Source organism: Idiotropiscis lumnitzeri, chromosome 9 (genome assembly GCF_059441095.1).
Source record: "Idiotropiscis lumnitzeri isolate Australia: NSW breed Sydney's pygmy pipehorse chromosome 9, RoL_Ilum_1.0, whole genome shotgun sequence".
Classification (NCBI taxonomy): domain Eukaryota; kingdom Metazoa; phylum Chordata; class Actinopteri; order Syngnathiformes; family Syngnathidae; genus Idiotropiscis; species Idiotropiscis lumnitzeri.
In genome coordinates, this window is record NC_142399.1 from 17,985,712 (window position 1) to 18,006,228 (window position 20,517).

At 39.9% G+C, this 20,517-nt stretch overlaps 1 protein-coding gene across 2 annotated transcripts in view; it reads right to left on the minus strand.

The window, feature by feature from the left end:
• Window positions 1-20,517, minus strand: part of vrk2 (VRK serine/threonine kinase 2) — a 29,435-nt gene that overhangs the window by 2,748 nt on the left and 6,170 nt on the right. For both annotated transcript variants that reach the window (XM_088304745.1, XM_088304744.1), the window contains exons 5-11: window positions 20,391-20,478; window positions 20,079-20,187; window positions 16,492-16,584; window positions 16,100-16,232; window positions 9,675-9,795; window positions 8,858-8,916; window positions 2,305-2,483 (exon numbers count right to left, since the gene is read on the minus strand). In XM_088304745.1, coding sequence (XP_088160871.1) covers window positions 2,305-2,483; window positions 8,858-8,916; window positions 9,675-9,795; window positions 16,100-16,232; window positions 16,492-16,584; window positions 20,079-20,187; window positions 20,391-20,478 — 782 coding nt within the window. The remainder of the gene's footprint in view (window positions 1-2,304; window positions 2,484-8,857; window positions 8,917-9,674; window positions 9,796-16,099; window positions 16,233-16,491; window positions 16,585-20,078; window positions 20,188-20,390; window positions 20,479-20,517) is intronic.

Below are 20,517 nucleotides of genomic sequence, written 5' to 3' on the forward strand. Positions count from 1 at the left end.
TTTCTCATATTAACACGTGCCGCCGCTTTTTCGCAATAGAGCTGGCATGGTGTGAGAAATTATAATTGACCAGGCGACACCCGTGACTAATGAATCCAAGAATGGCCTTTGTCTCGACTGACATTTCCTCTCTTCACTAAACCGCCCCATAAATGGCCACTTCTGTTTAACTAGGGGGTCAAACTGGCCAACACTTTCACGTGGAAATTAAACGACATGGTGAGGAGAGAAACAGGAGGGTGGCATAATTGGAGATATAAAGTATGTCATCAACTTCTTCAAACGGTGGCCTGAGGGGTCAGGAAGTGATTGCGGTGAATTGGAGGAGAATCCTCCACAGTCGGACCCGCTCACCTCTGGTCGAGATGCTCCCCCTCCTCAATGCTGTCACGTCACTCGAGGTTAAGAGACTCAGCGGCACAATTTGAGATACTTGTGACCAGCAGCCAAATTGCTGAATGCACTAGGTAAAAGTTGATTTATATTACTTTACGTATGAATAGAGAATACATTTTTGAGCTCTCAGAAGCTAGTGTTGTGACGGTGGAAATGAGTTAGCTCGCAAAAAGGCTCACAATGGCAGTTACAGTTTTCTTGGCAACATACATGAACATTGCTTGCTTCATTAACTATAATAATACATTGGAATTTCAAGACACACGACAGGCTGTTTGTTGACAGTCAAACTGTTTTGAGATAAGTTGCAGTACACTTTACTGTACTCAACGCATGATCGTGCAACACAAAATTGCATCTCAAAACTAATACTTCTCGAATCAGCACGAACAATATGAACTGAGTCATATATATATATATATATATATATGTTAGGGCTGTCAAAATTAAAGCATTAACTCAGGTGATTAATCCGAAAAAACATTAACTCAGTTAAATATTTTAACTCAGTTAACTCGGTTTGATTTGCTAAAAAAATAATTTGCATACTTTGCAAATATTGTGCCATAGTAGCTGTCTTTAGCACGTCTCAGAACAAAACATCGTGTTCAAGTTACCACTGGGCCTTGCAAACCAACACTGCTGGAGTGTGGCGCTTGTGGGCAGATTTTGACAAATGTTTCAAAGAAAAATGCCAGTAAAGATATCTCCATTTAGATCGTATTTAAGAACCCAAGAAAGCTATAAGAACAATCTTGGACTTAAATATACTTCATATTTGGTAATTTTGCATCAATTCCGAGATATTATTCAAGTAAATATCTGTTATAAGCTTCGCAAAAAAATAGTAGTTGAAAAATGTGATTAATCGTGGAATTTTTTGTGATTAATTAGTGAAAAATTTTTTATCACTTGACAGCACTATTATATATATACATATATAATGTATGTATGTATATATATATATATATATATATATATATATGCATATATATATATATATATATATTTATATATATATATATATACATATATATATTTATATATATATATATATATATATATGACTCGATATTTTATTTACTCGATATTTTCACACAACAGACCAATGTTGTATTCATAATTTAATGTGAACGCTTACATAAAAAACTTCTTCCACATGATAGCTCTACTTCTTAGCAGTGTTAGGTACAGTATAACGTGGATTTGGATATTTTATTTAGAGATTTAGAAAGTATTAAAGGGTTAATTCTGACTTTAATGGAAATTCAGGTTACATCGCCAGCGTAGGAACGGAACTGTAGATTGAGGACCTGTATTTTGTAAATATATATGTAAAAATAAAGCCGCAACAAATGCAATTTGTGCGCCAGCGCAACTTCTGTGTTTTTTTCTGTACCTCCTTATGCATTTTTGGGCTGGTTCGACTTGTCCAGAAAATATGGTATTCTGCTCTCTATATTGTCAAATGCATGGGGTTTAGCCAAGCCTTGATTAATCAGTGTCTCAATAGTTTGTCCGTATTTGTACAGTATACTGTTGTGCAAATGTAATCGAGAGTAGAAAGTGGCGAACGTAGCTATGAGAATGCAAGATTTAAGAAATTAATAAACTAACAATGTACTACATCAAAACAGACAGAGAAAATAATTGGTAAGCACTGGTTTAAAGTAACACAAAGTACTGTTCATTGGGATGAGCCGGGTCACAACAACAGCTCTGGTTTAAGTGTGCCTTGTGAGTGTGGCCTAGTGAGTGAGGTTAAGAACATGGCCTGTGTGTTTCTGTGCGTGAGTTTGGCTAACTACAAGAAAAACGAATGAAGAAAAAAAAAAAACTCTGCGATTGGGCCATTCGTACGTCAAGTAAGCACTGTACAGTCATTTCGGACACCCGAGATGTTCTCACCTTTCCCCTGGTGGGAGGATCGAGCACCTTAGACATGGACTTCTCACCGCCTCCTCGAGGTACAGAAAAATCCAGTTTTTCCTTTGTTCCAGAAGACAAAATTTGCCTGAGGCGCTGGTAGTCAGGCTTGTCTTGGAAGCCCAGAGATTTGGCATACAGCAGCACGGCAGCCACCTCAGCTGAAGACAGGAGAAACAGAATACATGTCAAACAAGTCCGCGATTTAACCAATTGTTTGACATCGTGTGGTCTTTTGTCTATTGTGTTATCGGTCTTTCTTGAAGCGACATTGTGACCTTTGCTTCCATTTTAAAACACATATGAACGTTAAGTGGACTCTAGGAACTCAAGAGGCGTTGTCGGGACTCGGAAGAACAACTCTAATCTAGAACTCAAATGATGCTGTCCGTAATTGCAGTATTTCTATCTTTTTTTGTATCTCTATACATGTTCACAAGATGTTAAACCGATGAATTTGACTTGTTTTATTACTACAGCGCCAATTCCCCATTATGGTGGCCAAGTAATCAGCACATCCGCCTAACAGTTCAGAGGTTGGAGTTCAAATCTGAGTGATGGATGGTCTTTGTCTATATGTGCCTGACAATTAGCCGCTGACCAATCCAGGGTGAACCCCACTGGAATAGGCGCCAGCTCACCTGTGCGACAGAGATTGAATGACGAATGTAAAACCACACCAACAGCAGGCATAAAGGAAGCGTGATTAGCAATTCTATCGGTATAATGTTAACAGTGCAGGGTCGGGCAATCAATTGAGTTCTCTGGACAATTTTTTCAATGAATTTCTTTTCATGCCTGCCACATTTCAAACCGTGACCATGTTTCCACGAACAACATGGTGTAAACAAAGTGGACCTAGTTTACAAAAGAAAGCACAGCCATTATTGCCAATTTATTAACTGTGTTGCTGCTATATGTAGCAATTATTTAAAAAAAAAAAAAAAACGTGACTTTTGACTTTAACTCCTGCTTAAGGCAACAAGCGGAATATTCACATTTTTTTTTCATATGACAAGGAAAAGTGCCTGACGGAAGGCAATCAAAGTACATCATGAACATTAGTAACAGTGAGTTGAACACTGGTAACATGGTGTCCATTTGAAAATATTTGTTATTGTTTTAGGAAAACAAAAAAAAAACATGTTAAAAACTATTGACCCGAGATATGCACTTTTTAACTAATGTGCTAAAGAGGTCACCTTGCCTCACCTATTTAAATTTAACCATCAACATTTTCTCAAATTTCTCTTGTTTAAATGCGCTCAAAGTTCAAACCTGAGTAAGAAAAATAAGTAAACATTATTATTAATCATTATTATTAGTCATTGTTGTACTAATTATTAATATGGTGAATATAATTTTATAACGAAACAAAGGTCAAGACCTTTTTTTAACCTTGCTGTTATATTGCGGGTTAAATTAACCAGTTTAGAATATCTAGGGAGAAAAAAAAAAACTTTGTGTTCTGGTTGATTTAAATTTACATTTCTTTGTATTAAAAACATTGAGTCATGTGATACTTTTTGATGATTAATCTCATGAGAAATGGTCACAAACTGACACATGAATATTGTTAATGAATGATCACAATAGGAAGTTTAATGCTCAGACACCTGTTTAAAAAATAAAAATGTTTTCAACCAAACGCTGAGAATATTTTTTTTAAATAGATTTAATTTTAATGAACAACGTATGAGGTTGGAAACATAAGAAATTATCAAGTGTGACACGCGCGTAGCTAACGCTTCCTCTGACTTGTTGCCATTTTATTCCTACTCTCCATTACCAAGGTTAAAACGGGTATAGGTAGTTAGCTGTTGCCTCTTTTTTTCCCTCTTGAGTGAGAAGATTCTTGTAAACTGACATGCCACCTTTGATTATATTTGAAAACTGAAAAGAATGAAACATCAAAGGATCTCATTCTTGAAGTTTATTGGCCATTCTGACCATGGTTGCCAAGCGATCAAGGGTAAGTCCATCCTGCTCGTTTTTATTGACACGTGTCCTCTTCTTCCTCATTAATTTGAATTTCGGAAGCCGAACGTGTTCTGTGCTATAGAGAAGACATGGTACGGAGGAGATGTAGTCATACCGATCTACAGTACCTGAGCTAATCAGGATGCAAATTACAATGCGGGTTTGTATGCTGTAAAAAAATAAATAAATAAAAAAAAAAATACAGCAAATCAATTCGGACATATCTGTTGATACGCTGTGATGCATAACAAGACCTTCTGTGTTTCACCATTCTTAGTCAACTCGTGCTTTTATTGTTTTTGAGGACTTGCGTTACCGCCCTCATTTTGGGTAAAATATTTCCATGTTCGTCGCGTCGTATGGATGTATGTACAGCGAAAAGTAACGTGACAAGTGACTTGATCAGTGCTTCCTCCTTGGCCTGCCGCTGGGCAGCAAGCTCAAGATGCCCTATTTTGTATTCTGACCCAGCCATCCAAACATGGAGCCTCCCGCTTCGTCGGAAGACCTCTCCACATAACCCACCGTGGCACGCACTTGGCAGTGACAAAAGCAGCCACCTAGCGAGTTGTGGAACCACTAAAATTCTTGTGAGAGGCTAAGCTCGATTAAAATGGGACAGGAAAGAATCAATTCAAGAATTGATTTGGTTCTTCAGTTTGCGTGCGGCCCAGGACCAGTCCGATGTAAAGCACAGGACATTTTGTACGAATCTCTGTTCAACTAATTGCCTAGGGTTTATTTTCTCAATTATGGAACTGTAGCCAATTGTGATGATGTTGATTAAGTTCCATTCTATTTTGATTATTTCTTATCAAGACAACAAATCCTAACAAATCAATAAACTGAGGGTCCAGTGTATTGAGATTTAACTCCTAATCAAATCAAAGAATTCCACTGACAGGCATATTATGCAAAAAAATAAATAATAATCCTTCTCATACAGAGGAAGAACTTTTCTCTGCCTGGTGAACATTTGACAGGCCTATTTTTAAATGAAATTACTTGGCTACATTTGAAAATTTTCTATATTCAGAAGACCTTTCTAGTTTCCTTCCTAGATCCTTCAACCAGTTATGGGAGCTGGATATGTGAGTGACAGGTGAATTCAGTTGACCAAGGAGTGAGGCAACATGGTCAGCAGGTGCATGGCCAGATGTGTTTCACATACTACATAAGAACTTGTTTCATTGACTCGCACACTCAGTTTGATACATACCCCGTGCTTTGACAGCAGCCTTAACCGCACAAACACGTAACCTCTCCATATAAGAAGCAATAAAACAAGTCCAATTTTGTTGTGACATGTCAGTGGAACAAGTTTCCATTGTACAGATTCTCGACAGTGCTATGTACCTCCAGGAGATATCAACATTTGAACTTAAAATGTCCAATATTGTGGAGTATTATACTTATTCGCAATTTAACATTTATATTAAACATTTGGAAAAATCGCAAGAAAAATATGCTTGTCGCCATTCTGTGACATTGGCAAGTCACCAACGTCCCCTAGATTCAGCTAAATACTGGTTTAGGCCCATCTTCACTGACAGGTTTGCCATCATCCCTGCATTTGTATGGTCATCTGGTGGAACAGGAAAAGTGGAACCTTGATTCAACAGACCCAGAATCAACAAACTCCAGATTTAACACGTTTACACGGTTTAGATTGTATTCCAATTAGCATGAAACCGTATAAGCTAACAGAATGTAAATAGTCCTTATAAAACAGCGCAATTGGAATAAAAAGGTAGAATCCAAAGGGTGGTTTATACTTTTTGCCAATCCGAACAAACATCATGTAAACTGTTCAAACAAAATAGCCATGCTGCCTGCGATCTGAGAATATATTGATATCTTGACATAAATGCGTAGTGATGTCCTCATTTACTCACTTGAAAATGTCATCGTCCTACAAAAACCTCTCCAAAATGGACGGGCTAACTTATGGGAATGGTGCGTGTGAAATCGGACGCGAAAGACACCCCCCCCCTAGTAGGTATTGTATAGTAGTGATAGACCGATATACTTTTTTCAGGGCCGATATCGATACCGATTATAAGTAGTCATGGAGGCCGACAAACCAATTTTTAAAGCCGATATTCATTCCTAGAAAAAAGGTGTAAAATGACCTTTGAAAAACAAAAATTTCTACCATAGTATGTGTGACTTGAGGAAAAAAGCAAACAGAAAGCTTACTCCTGTTACCTCAAGTAACCAATCTGCGGATGGGTCAATCGGCAAAATGCCAAATATCAGCCTTGATAATTGTCCCGGCTGATATTCGGTCTATCGCTATTGTATAGTGAAGCAAATGAACTCAGACACAGACACACCTCCCCATAAACCCCACCCAAAGCACGATTGAGGTGAGTTTGGATAAACGTAACAATGCTTTTAGACTGTGCTGAGGTGTCACATGTGTGTTCATCCCACAAAACAAGTACAAGACCATATTCGTGTACTATACTGATCTGGTTGTCACGTTCATTTTAACTGACAAGGGGCTTTAATGGACGACCCCTTCTCCCAAACTGGACACTCTCGGCCTCCCTGCCCTCACACGCATCTGGATTAAGGACTTTCTGACCAACAGACCCCAGACTGTGTTGCTCGGCCCCTACACGTCCTCCACCCTCATGCTGAGCACCGGTTCCCCCCAAGGATGCGTGCTGAGCCCTCTCCTGTACGCCCTCTACACCTACGACTGCAGCCCGGCCCACGGCAACAACACCATCGTCAAGTTTGCTGACGACACGACAGTGGTCGGTCTGATCTCGGAAGGTGACGAGACAGCCTACAGAGAGGAGGTAAAGGGACTGACAACTTGGTGCAAGGACAACAGACTGCACCTTAACACTGCTAAAACAAAGGAGATTGTCGTCGACTTCAGGAGGAACAAGACGCTGCCGCCCCCCCTCTGCATCGAAGGCGTGTGTGTGGAGAGGGTCCACACGTTCAAGTTCCTGGGAGTACAGATCTCCGATGACCTTTCTTGGAGTCACAACACCACAGCAGTGGTAAAGAAGGTCCGCCAACGTCTGCACTTCCTGAGAGTCCTCAGGAAATTCAACCTGGACAGGGAGCTGCTGCTGGCCTTCTACCACTCGTCCATTGAGAGCCTGCTGACGTACTGTGTCTCCACCTGGTACAGCGGCTGCACTGAGGCGGACAGAGTGAGGCTCCAGAGGACAGTCAAAACAGCGCAAAGGATTATTGGCTGCCCTCTCCCCTCACTGTCGGACATCTACACCGCCCGGTGCCTCAGAAGGGCTCTCAACATCGTCAATGACAATACCCACCCAAACTCACACTTGTTCGACCTGTTGCCCTCTGGCAGGCGCTACAGATGCATCAAATCAAGGACCAATAGACTGAGAAACAGTTTCTTTCCGAGAGCCATCTCCATACTGAACTCTCACACACACACGAGACCACCCTAACCTTGCAAAACAGCATTGTGATGTGTTTCTATATGCCCTATTCAGTACTGAATTCCATTGCACTGTCTTCTTTATTTATCTAATTTATATATTTGTCTGTATTATTGTTGTATTGCACTGGAGAGGGGAGCCCTCTAATCTCGTTGCACAGTTGAGAACAATGACAATAAAGGGATTTCTATTCTATTATATTATATTCTATTCTATTCTATTATCACAGCACCTCATCTTCTCGTGTGATATTTCACAAGATGGGAGAAAACAGAATGAGGGATTTTCGGTACTGGGTCCTCTATAGCTCACTTTTCAATGGGGTTGACGTGTGGGGATTGAGATGGCCATGGAAGGAGCTTGTTCCTCATTTCTACAATTCTCAGTATAAGAGTATGCTTGTGCAATAAGAATTTAATTTAATTTAAGGCTTTTAACACATCTTAACCAGGCGTGCTAATAATTACGACAGGCACTGCATGCAGAATACATTGATGTAAAACTCGTTTTCAAATCAGAAGCTATCGAAAATAGTCAACGATTGTTCAGACCATTTGCAGATCTGCTATAGATTTTAGCACCATCAAGACATGATTTCCTTTAGCAGGCAATGTTTACAGAGGGCAACACAAGTTGTCCGATTTCATTACTAAAGTGGCGAAAATGCGTCCGCTATAGTTAGCCTAATTTGAGCTCGGTTGCCTCCAATGTTCAAAATCAGCAGAGCGATGCGCTGATGTCTCAAGATTATTACAATGAGAGATTATACCGTGGTGTGGGTGAATAAAGAGATGTTTGTCATGCCTGATTTGTTCAGAAAACATATAAGGCCAAAAATGGTCGATATCCTGAATGTGATTATGATTTGGCGCCCTAACAGTTGGATCTTTCAAATGCTTTCAAGCGACATGACCAATGTGAAAAAAAAAGAAGACATTCAAGCGACAGGACTAATGTGGAAAAAAAAATACATATTTATAACAGAGGAATGTTTAACCTTAAGATGATTATGCTGTCTAAAATAACACAATTTGATCTGAAAGAAAATCCCAGTTTTTAATGTCATGCTTAACCCAAAAGATGTCAGTGAAGTTCTGGAACTTCAGATTGTTGCGACTGACCTGTGCTGGCTCCACATCCTGAAAGCTGTTGGACAGACTCTGGCAGCTTATCCATCAGTCTTGGCACCAAGCAGGACAGACAAAACAAGTGTGGGAATGAGGAGAGAAAACATTATTTATGAGGACATAGTGACAATGAGTTAAATTGAAGCAAATTATTCAACCAATTCTTATTACAAAATATAACACCGTCATAATTGGCTTAGTGACAATTCTAACTCGTAATGCATGAGTGGTACATTTGTCATGCCATGCCATTTTATGGTTGAACAAAATTAGTAAATTATGAACTTAATTCCAGTTTCGTATTGTTGATTTGGATTGTGTGGTGGTTTTATAATCCTGGAAAACACAATGTTGGGTCCGTGACCCGGAGCATAAAATAAGATTACGTCTGTTGTTGTTTTTGTGTGTTCTTCAGTGCCTTTATGGAGCTCAACACTTTTGGATTGATTCTTACAATTGCCGAACATCAAAAGGTAGAGTTGTATCCCTGTGTTGTAAGTATATCCCTGTGTCCTTTGTACAATATGTGTGCAAGTTATTTTTAATGAGAATCGCTAAGAATGTTCTGATATCCTATTTCAATGACAGCATCCCGTTGACTAGAATATGGCCGTCTAGAAGAGGAGGATAAAGCTCTTTCTTACTGACACAAACTAGTGCAAACTAAACTAAATCAACTGTGCTGGTCTTAAATTGTGCCCTATATGTTCCTCAATTACTTCAAGACATTATTCATTTAGCAATCACTGATTTAAAAACAAAGTCATCAGTTATTCCCATTCCAAGCAAGCAAAGTTTGTATGGACCTTACCTGGCCTTGGCTTCCATGACCTTAACTGCATTCTTGAGATCGTTGTCCCAGGGAAGAGACCCACATAACCAGTGAAGAAGACAAAAACCAAGAATCTGGATGTCTCCACGTCTTGATGGAGCTTAGGACAGAAGAAAGAGATGCGACATGAGTATTATTTTCTATTGTTCGACGTATAGCCCGTTTCCATTCCTTCGTATTTTTGTTCAATGGCATCAATACAATTAAACACTTATATCACAAGACGCATCCTGCACAACGGGCCTCACTGTGAGTGTGATTGTGCACACTAGTCCCTTTTTAGCACACTATTAATGGGTAATGCCATTTTGTAGGAGTGTCCAGGGAATATAAATGTAGGGCACTCAAGATTACCCACGATGCATTTGGAAGAGTGTGGATCCGATCCATGTTCACTCAACAGGTTACTACAGACCACGATACATTGCAAGCAAGAAAATGCGGCGCAAGGGCGTATATCAAAGTGATACAACATGGGGAAAAAAATCCATTTAAAGTGAAATTACGTAAAACATAAGAAATAAAATAGTTTCAAATTCGCCCCTACGAGGGATATGGTGATCATGAAGCAAGGTTCTTCTATACTTGCTAAAATGGAAAGATTACCCACGTCATGGATCGAGGATCAAAATCAACGTAGCCTTTATATAAGACTCATGCTCGTGCAGTAAAGGGCACAGCGTATTTTCCAAACTTTGAAAGAGCAGAAAGGCAAGGACTCTGAGGAGGAAGAGTTTGCCACTAAAATGGGCTGGTTTAGATTCAAAACCTGTGTCAATCTTGATAATCTCAGGGCACAGGGGGAAGCTGCATCCGCAAAGGAAGTGGCTGCAAAAGTCGAGCCGGGTCATCTAGTCTAGATAATCCGGGTGGGTGGTATTTTACGGAACAAGTTTTCAATGTAGACGAAACCGAAACCGAAAGCGGATGTCTAATTTGACGTACGTCATGGTAAGTACACCTTTTTTTTTTTATTTTAATGTATTATACTTTTTTTATACAAAGTACTGTGACGTAAATTTTGATTTTAACAGTGAATTCCGATTTACGCGTTACATTTGTAATCAAGGACTTCCTGTATACATCTTGTGAATATATTTTGTGTTTCAGTTCATCAAAATTATGAACAGTATTTAAAAAGAAAATGTAATGAACTTAAAAGTACTTGCATATTACAGTATGTAAGAGAGACTGCATGGATCTACATTTATTTGTGAAGTGCATCAATACTTGAAAACCAAGTCCATCCAGAAGGGTCGAGCCCGAGGAGATTTAGCAAGTCAATACAGTAATGGCCGTCACACGTCTTTGGAGAAATTACGTATTGACTGGTTTCATTTGAGGGGCGAAATTTCCTCCCTGAGCCATGACTGGCATTGATTCTCCGCAGCCAACAGGGAGGTCTGATGGGAAGCGTGGTCCTGGCCACCCAGGACAAGATAATCAACAGGATAGTTGTAATCTGACTGCACGGTAACAGGTTTGTAGCTGTAAATGTGTAGGCATTTATAAATCTTGACTTATTCATCTTTGAATCATTTTGTCTTCAGCGTGTAGAGAACGGCAGGATGTAGGCATGTACTGTTTAGGAAAGTGTAGAGAAAAGGAAATTGCTACAATGAAAATGTGTGGAGTGAATAAAGCACTTGTTGGCCTTCACTGGTGTCATTAAATTGCCTGGACCAGACAAGGGAGGCTAAACGATCAATGAGAATCAGAATGCAATGAGAAGTGTTCCAAAGCTGTTTAAAGTTTGCTTAGAGCTCTTAACTGCTTGGAAAAACAACACGGCAAACTCATTTTAATAATTATCACGCAAGATCCCTAAAAAGTTTCCAACGGGTTCAAATCTATATGAATGGACTAACAATGCCGCTTACTCACTGAAGCAAATGCACCAGAGGCCATCTTACATCGCCACTTGCTAAGCTCGCCTAACTTGAATACATGGATTTCTCGGAATCATATTAAGGTTATTTTCTGTCTCTACAGCAAAAATGCCACACTGTGCGGCGTGCCGTTGTACCAATAAGCCTGGGAGAAGCAGAACATGTACATATCATCTGTAAGAATACAATTACGAATATTCTCTTAAAAGTTATATATATGCTTCGAGTGCTACTCAGTGATTTGTTTGCATCATGTAAGAACCATGAACAATGAAATTAAAGCAAAGCCCACCTTGAAAAAAAAAATGCTGTGAAATGTACAAATGGTACGATCCCTAAGGATCTCCTATATCAGTAATCCGTAACCACTGAGCGCCCAGGAGCGATCCGCGAGCCCCTTTGTACCTGGCCGCATAGATGAAAGGAAAAAAAGAATAAATAAATAACTTTTAGTACTTCTGGTGTATTGATCGTTCAAGGCCGAAAAATAATTTATTTTGAAAAGTGACTGGCTTCTCTCCGTTACATTGGCCTGTTGAAGCATGTCAAGATGCTAATTGTTTCTGTTGTATTACGCTACTAATAAACCCACAAGCTAGCAAAATCAGTAAGAGCACGTACAAAGGCCACTGTGCACAATGTGTGACGGTATTTTTTTCCAGGCCTTTTTTATTAGTTTGTTAAAGCTAAATTTATAAGCATTATCTGATTGTTATTGGTAAATTCTCAGTACCTTTTTATGATAACTATTGTCAGTATCAAGTTATGTCAGAGACAAATTTTTTTTTTTCAATCTAAAGAGGGATAACACCAATTTCTTTCCACGTTAGTATCATTTCAAAGGACTTCAGAAATAAAGGTTAACTTAAAGCGGGAACGAGAAAACCTCCTCCCCGGTTCAGGCATACTGTCCATTATACATAAATATTGCCAAGCTTCCAAAGATCGTGCAGCAACAACAAAACCTTTTGATTCCGTACATAATTTAATGTTCAATTCAAATTGCTGATTTGGAATTCAATTAGATATTGCGGGCAAGTCAGAATTATTTTATGCATGCACCATGTTGATAGTGAACCAAGCATACAGTATTGACCTGCCGGGTGATGGGAGTTAGCCAGCGTGGAGGTCGTGTGTGCCTCATGCATCCTGCTAACTAAACATCAAAGTCACCAATTAATGGGGGAAGAATGCGTGTTGCGGGTTATGACTTCAGCTAATTAGTAAGTTGTTAAACAGAGACTGTGTCTGGGAATTCTGCAGGGGCGGTGGACGGGCAATCGATGGTCAATGAGAAGAGAAGGATGCAAGCAGGCAATTTGCCAGTTAATGTTTTCCCAATATCAGTCAAGGGAGGTGGCGACTGGCAAGCGGAAAAAGTGTTTTACATGTACTAACTATCAGGGTTCAAATACAGTAAATGCGATAAGATCCTCATTGTGCTAAATAAAAAAAATTTTTGGTACATACAACTATACCAGCCATGAAGTCATTCAAACTATAACCTTCAAATTGGGTTGAAGAGCAATACTTGTTCGAGCCCGTGCCCTTACAAACACAAAACCTTTACACTCGGTTGTTAGCCCCTACGAAGGTGCTTAGGAGCAGGGTTGGAGTACTCCTGCCGGCGTAAATACTAAAGACATGAGAGGGATGGGTTGGGTATGTCAGGGGGGAAAAAGCATTGTTTTTATAAACATTACTCCACAACAGAACATCCACCCATCCATTATACAAGCTGGTTCGTCTCACGAGGGTCGCGGCCGTGCTGGAGCCTTTTCCAGCTATCGTCAGGCAGCAGGTGGTACACCCTGAACTGGTTGCCAGCCAATCGCAGGGCACCCAAAGACAAACAACCATCCATGCTCACAATCACACCGAGGGACAATTTGGAGTGTTCAGTTAACGTGCCATGCATGTTTTTTAAATGTGGGAGGAAACCAGAGTACACAGGCACAGGGAGAGCATGCAAACCCCACACAGGAAGGCCTTAGCCGGAATCGAACCCTGCACCTCTGAACTGTGAGGTAGACGTGCATGCTCACAACAGAATAATCTGGTTCAAAAGGTCTTTCTTTCTTATGGCACTTTTCTATCCACAAGGCACACAAAGCAATTCACACTGACTTCTCATTTGCCAACTGATAATGCTGCAGCATCAGGAGCAACTGAGGTTCAGTATCTTGCTCAAGGACACTTTAACATGGTCACAAGAGCAAGGGATCGAATCCACGAGCTCTGGGTAGGGAGAAGACCTCTCTACCACTGAGCATTGCCAGCTCAATGTGCTTTCTTTTTTTGTAGATATAATAAATACAGAGGACTATTTGCATTTGAACTTTTAGGCTGACAAAGGCTGAACTTTAAAGTCAAATGTATGTCATGTATTCTCAAAATGATAAGACTGTAAGGTGCCAAATTTAATTTAGAGTATTTTGTGTGTGTTTGGAAAAAATAACAGTCTTGAATGAATATATTTACTCTGGCATGGAAACAATGAAATCAAATCAATTTAATCTCAAAGAAGGCCGTAAACCGCACCTTGAAGAGAGCAGTCTTGTATAAAGTACCCGAAAGCAATACTTAAGTAAAAGTACAGGTAGCAGTAACATAAAATAACATTGTTATTTAAGTTATTGACCTTGATGAGTATTACTAGCGCAAAAAACTCAAAGCATCAGAAATGAAATACACCAAACTAGTGATGGACCGATTATTAGCAGAGCAGCTATTCAAAGCTGATATTTGGCCTTTTGCTGATTATCGGCATCGACCTTTCTTTTTAATTTTTGAGGCCAACAAATTAAAAGCTGGTTTATTTTGGCTGACTGCAGCACACGTCTGCCTCTCTCTCTTTCTTTCTCTGCTGTGCTGGTGGCCCTGCCTGCAGAAGCAGATTGGCTCGCCCACAGCACCATCAGACTGGGTCCTTGTTCAGTGGGTAGCAGCCAATCAGCAGTAAGCTGCCTTTTTGCTTTTTCACCTCGAGCCACACGCACTACAGGAGAGGTCCCGTGAGCAGAGGAAGGTAGGGCAACATACTTTGCGGAAATTTTAAGAAATGCCAGTCTACTACAACTCACAACTAATAGAAAACCATTTGCCATAGTAATTTTTAACGTTTTTTTTCCCCAATAAACTATAAGACATGCAGGTGATCCTGGGAACTCAAAGCACTTTTTGGCAGACTTTTAAAATTAAGTTGTCTATTTTCTACAATCTAAAAAAAACTATAACATGTAAATGACTAAAGTTGTTTAATAAACATGCTTAAAGGCATTTAAACTAAGTCAAATTTTGGAGTTTTTATTTTTATAAATGTTGACACGATATTACCATCTATTATTTTAATCGTATGACTTTGTTTTGTTCTATATAAAAAAGAATTGGTGCCCAAGAAGAGTAAAATTTGTTTTTGTATTTTTTTTCAGATAGTTTATGGTATTAGTGTAACTCAGCATAGTCTATAGTTTTTGGTTCCATTTTAAAATACACTAAAAGTTTGATACAAATTGAATGTATTATCATCTTAATTGTCTTTATTTTTCATGTACACATTTCTAGCTACAAGCTGCAGATAATCATATAAGAGCAGCTGCTTGCTGCCTTTATGGGGCGATGTACATATGATCTGATTAGTCGACTAATCGTGACGACTGTTGCTGATTAATAGAGTCGCAAAAAAAAAAAAAAAGCTCGTGGGAGCCCTACCCGGAAGTAATATTTTCTGAATTACTGAAAGAATACAATATAAGGATGATGAATTCGAAATAATCATTGCAACTTATCGTATTATATCATAAATATACAGGGCCATTTCTTGTTTTTGTAGGGCCACCACAACATGGCTCATGGTAGCCTGACTCAAAAATGCTTAATGAAGGAACCTGCATCATTAAAATTAGTTGTGAATCATTGTTTCGGTGGGTTTAATCTTGGGAGCTCGAGAAGATGCTGCACCGCGGGGCGTCGCCAGCTTGTACATCAAGGACCGACAATTCAATTCAGATTCTTAAGCCATTCATTATTGTCAACACGCATAACGCAAGGAAAATCAGAGGGCAAATAGGGCCCTGGCGTATAGCAAGAGAGGGTCAACTCATGCCAGTTGCCCTTCTATGTCACTGGGCAGCCATTTTGCCACACCCATAAAATCAGGAATGCAGAAATGGTGAAAAAAATCATTACTATTTAGTTCTAAGTCTTTTCACATTTTCAGCAATTGAGGGTGAAACAAATCTACAATTTTACTTTTTGTAACTTCAATTACAGAAAAAAAACAATTCTACTCCATTCCATTATAAGACTGAAAATCACACCGTCTAGGGAGGTATCGAACAAAATTTGAATTAGTCTGGCTTTAAATCTCTATCGCTGTACATGTGATTCTAGCATTTGTGAGTTTAGAATGCATTTAGTAGCATTTAGTAGGTCAAACCATTTTGATTTGACAAAGATGTCTTGATTGATGTTTTTTTTTTTTTTTTTAAATTGATAATAGTAATCCAAACCTACCAACTCCTTTGTGGGCGTCAAGACTGGTGTACTCAATGGTTCCATTGTGACCTTTCTTGGGATTTTCCTTATACTCTTTTTGGACTCCATCAACACAGTACCTGCGGGCCAGCCCATAGTCGACTAAATAAAGCTACAATGCAGAAGAAAAAGACATGTTGATTGTTACAAAAATACCAAAAGTTCCGCATTTTTATTATTCTTTTAATATAATTGTGATGAGAAATGAGTGCAGCATTTGAACATTAATTAAAAAAAAAAAGTTCTTGTGACCTCTGTCTGTTCACATCAGCTTGAGTTTTTTCCCGCTCACCAGATGTGGTATTACCAGATATATTTGCAAGTAGTGACTGTTTGAAAGTGAAAGTGTCAAAGAGGTGTAGTAAACTAACCTCTTGAGGGTTTCTAAGACCCAGCATGAGGTTGGAAGCTTTGATGTCTGCATGAACAAATTCATTCTCGTGCACATACTCCAATATATCCACCTAAAGGAGAACAACAGAATTTCATGGTTTAACTGACATTTGTGTACTAATTACATTTTCAAGTACCGCATTTTTACGGCCATAAGACGCGCTGCATCAAAGGGCGCAACACCAGTCGAGGGCGCTATTTCCGTATTTAATGCATATACTAGGCGCGCCGCACTACAAGGCGCAAGCTCGCGCTAGCTCAGCTCGCGTTAGCTGTAGCCAGCTCACCAGGACTAAGGAATCACTGCCAATAACACTGACTCTAACCAATAAGGGGGTGTCATGGCAATACGTCTACTCGACAACGTCAGGGGAGGGACTTCACTGGTCACCACACTCCAATATATCCACCTAAAGGAGAACAACAGAATTTCATGGTTTAACTGACATTTGTGTACTAATTACATTTTCAAGTACCGCATTTTTACGGCCATAAGACGCGCTGCATCAAAGGGCGCAACACCAGTCGAGGGCGCTATTTCCGTATTTAATGCATATACTAGGCGCGCCGCACTACAAGGCGCAAGCTCGCGCTAGCTCAGCTCGCGTTAGCTGTAGCCAGCTCACCAGGACTAAGGAATCACTGCCAATAACACTGACTCTAACCAATAAGGGGGTGTCATGGCAATACGTCTACTCGACAACGTCAGGGGAGGGACTTCACTGGTCACCACACTCCTTAGAGTCACGGTTTCAAATCAAAACCAAAAAAACTCAGCATACAAGCAAACAATGAAACAAAGAAATAAGATTAACACAAAACATGTATCTCTCATGCCATCTATATACCCAAAAGAAATAAAAATAACACAAAAAGATTATAGCAATGGCTTCTTGGGGGCCACTCAGCCTTAGCCAATTACAGCAATGGCTTCTTGGGAGCCACTCAGACTCAGCCAATCACATGGCTGTTTAGAGAGATGTGCATGTTGTGCTTTGGGCTTTTTGCAGTCTGTTGTCAAAACCTGGGACGTTTCTTGCTTGCAAAAACATAAATGATAAGACAGACTACAACATTGTGGACAGCTGCCCTTTTGTCCAGCTTTCTCCTACACCATCACCCAAACACCATAGTCACATAATGTATTAGTCACAGGCAATTTGAAGCATAGATGACTCAGACTTTGTCCAGCAGGGTGTGCTAACATGCACTCCGAACAGCCCAATGAGTAAAAGGGTTGATGGTCGAGAGTGATGCTTAGTCCATATAATGGGCGCGTCGTTTTACAAGGCGCCTCGTTTGTTTTGGGGAAGATTTGGGACTTTTAAGTGCGCCCTATGGCCCGGAAAATACGGTATCTCGACGAATGATTCTCAAAATGAGGACCCGCAGTCCATGAACAGTAATGTGGGAATTCACAAAATAATTAGTAATAAATGATGTTGCAAGGGGAGGAACTCAGAGAGGAATGCTGGGGCGAGGCCATTTAAAGATTTGAAAAATATAAAAGCAACTTTAAATGAACTCTAAAATGCACTTACTGGAGCCAGTGAAGAGAGGCCAGAATTGGGGTTAAGTCCTACCGCATATGAGCTCCTGTCAGGAGGTGAGCAGCTGCATTTTGAGGGTGGACTGGGTGACTCCAAAATAAAGTGCAGTGCAGTAATCTAGCCAAGATGTAACAAAGGTATGTATTACTGTTTCTAAGTGCTGTTGCGAAAGGAAGGGCTTTATCTTTGGTAGCTGACTAAGATGGAAAAAAGATGGGATTTCACAACAGCACTGCTTTGCCAGTCCAATTTAAAAAATCAATCAAATTTAAGAAATTCAGTGACATCCAGGTCCTGATTTCCTCTAGACAGGACAAAAGAGGCATCCTTTTTGCTCAGCGGGACATAGATCAGGATGTAATTCGCATTGTAGTGGAAGGAAATACCATGTTTTCAGAGGCAAATACAATGAAAATAAAAGGGCTCCAAAATAGAACCCTGTGGAACACCATACAACAGAAGGGCAGAGTGGGACTCTGAGCAACCTAGGCTAACACAAAAAGTCCTGCCAGCCAAATAAGACCTAAACCGCTTTCGAGTGCTACCACTAATGACCAGTGGTCCACTGTATCGTTTGAGGACACATTTTTATTCTTTGGCTTTCGATCGAAAATGAGATTGACACTGCTCTATAGTTTTCAAGTCTCTACTGTATAAAGTATTCAATTTGTGTTTCAATGTACTGTTTTCACTGTTTTTGTTGTATTCTTGTTACTTTAGATCACATATAAAGTGCTTTGTGACACCTTCTATTAGGGCTGCACGATGTGCGGTTTGAACATTGCGATTGCGATGTGCGCATGAGCGATTGTCACATCGCTGGACGTGCGATGTTTTTGTCTTTTTTTTTCTTAGAGCATGCAAAATTTGTTTAGCTTCATAGAAACAGCAAGCTACTGTATGCTCTACAAAGCCTGTCTCGATCACCCCTTCCCTCCTACACTCTATGCACTCTGAAAACACTAACAGGCGACATGGAAGAGACGCCGGCGGCATTGAGTCCCCAAAAGAAAGTCAACATCCGAAATATGGAATTATTTCGTCCATATAAAGGAATATACAACACACAAAAAACCCTCTGCCGACAGTGCTTCGCCGTTGTTGCTGCAACACGAGGTAATACAACAAACCTGTCCGACCATTTGAATCGCTATTACGAGCTCCCGTATAACCAGTTCAGACTCATTAGTGGGACCCGATGTAAAACCATCTACTCAAAAAAACAATGACAGACGCCTTTATACCTTATGATAAGGATCAACAAATCACGAATGCAATAACTTTTCACGGGGCAAAAGCAAAAGTGAAAGCATTTCAACGCCGTCACAAAAGAGAGGTTTAAAAAAAATGATCCGCTCGACAAAAGGTATAAAACGCCATGGCGCACGTATTTCTCTCAAGTGGCCATCCCAGAGCTGGATAATAAACAAAGCAAAGCCTTCCCACACAGAGCTATTTGAGTCATCTGGTGAATTTTCTTCTAGTTCCAATATCGCAATGTATATCGCAGCCTCCCCAAAGATCGCAATGTCATTTTTTTCCAATATCGTGCAGCCCTACCTTCCATTGTATCGTGATCTGCATTAAAGCAGCAAGCAGGTGGAGGAAAGAAAGGTGGAAACGTGCTGGAAAGGAGAAGGGATTCGCAGAAGTAGAATGTAAGGGGAACCGGGACACAACATTTTGAGAACATCTGGTCTAGACAATCATAGATAACATTGCAATGCAAAATAGTCGAGGGTCACCCGCAAGAGTTGGGGACAGAATGTTGGACAGATCAAATTCCTCAATATTTTTTGTAGGAGTCCTTATGCTTTGAAATAGTATATAGAAGTCTGATGATAGTATGCCTCGCAACAACAATTTTAGTTTCATGAAAAAGAAGAGACCATGCCCAAAAACACAAATGCAACAGTTGATGTGAGAAGACTGTGACAAAACAAAAGAATGAAAAAGACTCACAGGATCATGGTATTGTGCGCTCTATAAATAAAGTTGTTTTGTATCGTACTCACCAGTACTTGACCAACTCGGAGCACAGTAGCCTTTTTAAATCGACCTCCGTTACGATCGCTAATTTTCTGTAGATCAGTGCCCAGTCGCTCCATAACCATGAAACGATACCTAAAAAGAACAGATTCACAAGAGTGAGACTTTTAACGGGTTAGAATGGTACTGATGCTTATCACTTTTCATTTGAGAAAGATGGGAAGATTGATGTGTCAAAATTCTAGTTTGGAAAGAGCTACTCAACACCACTGAAATCCACTTACACACAAACACGCACACGCACGCGCACACACCATCGAGAACAAAAACATTAATACCTGAGGCCATTATGCTCAGCTTGCCCAGATCCCCAGTATTTTGGGATCCCGAGATGGTCAAGTCTTCTACTTCTCATCCATTGTTGCACTAAAATAAAACGATAGAAGTGATTGAGGATATGCCGTT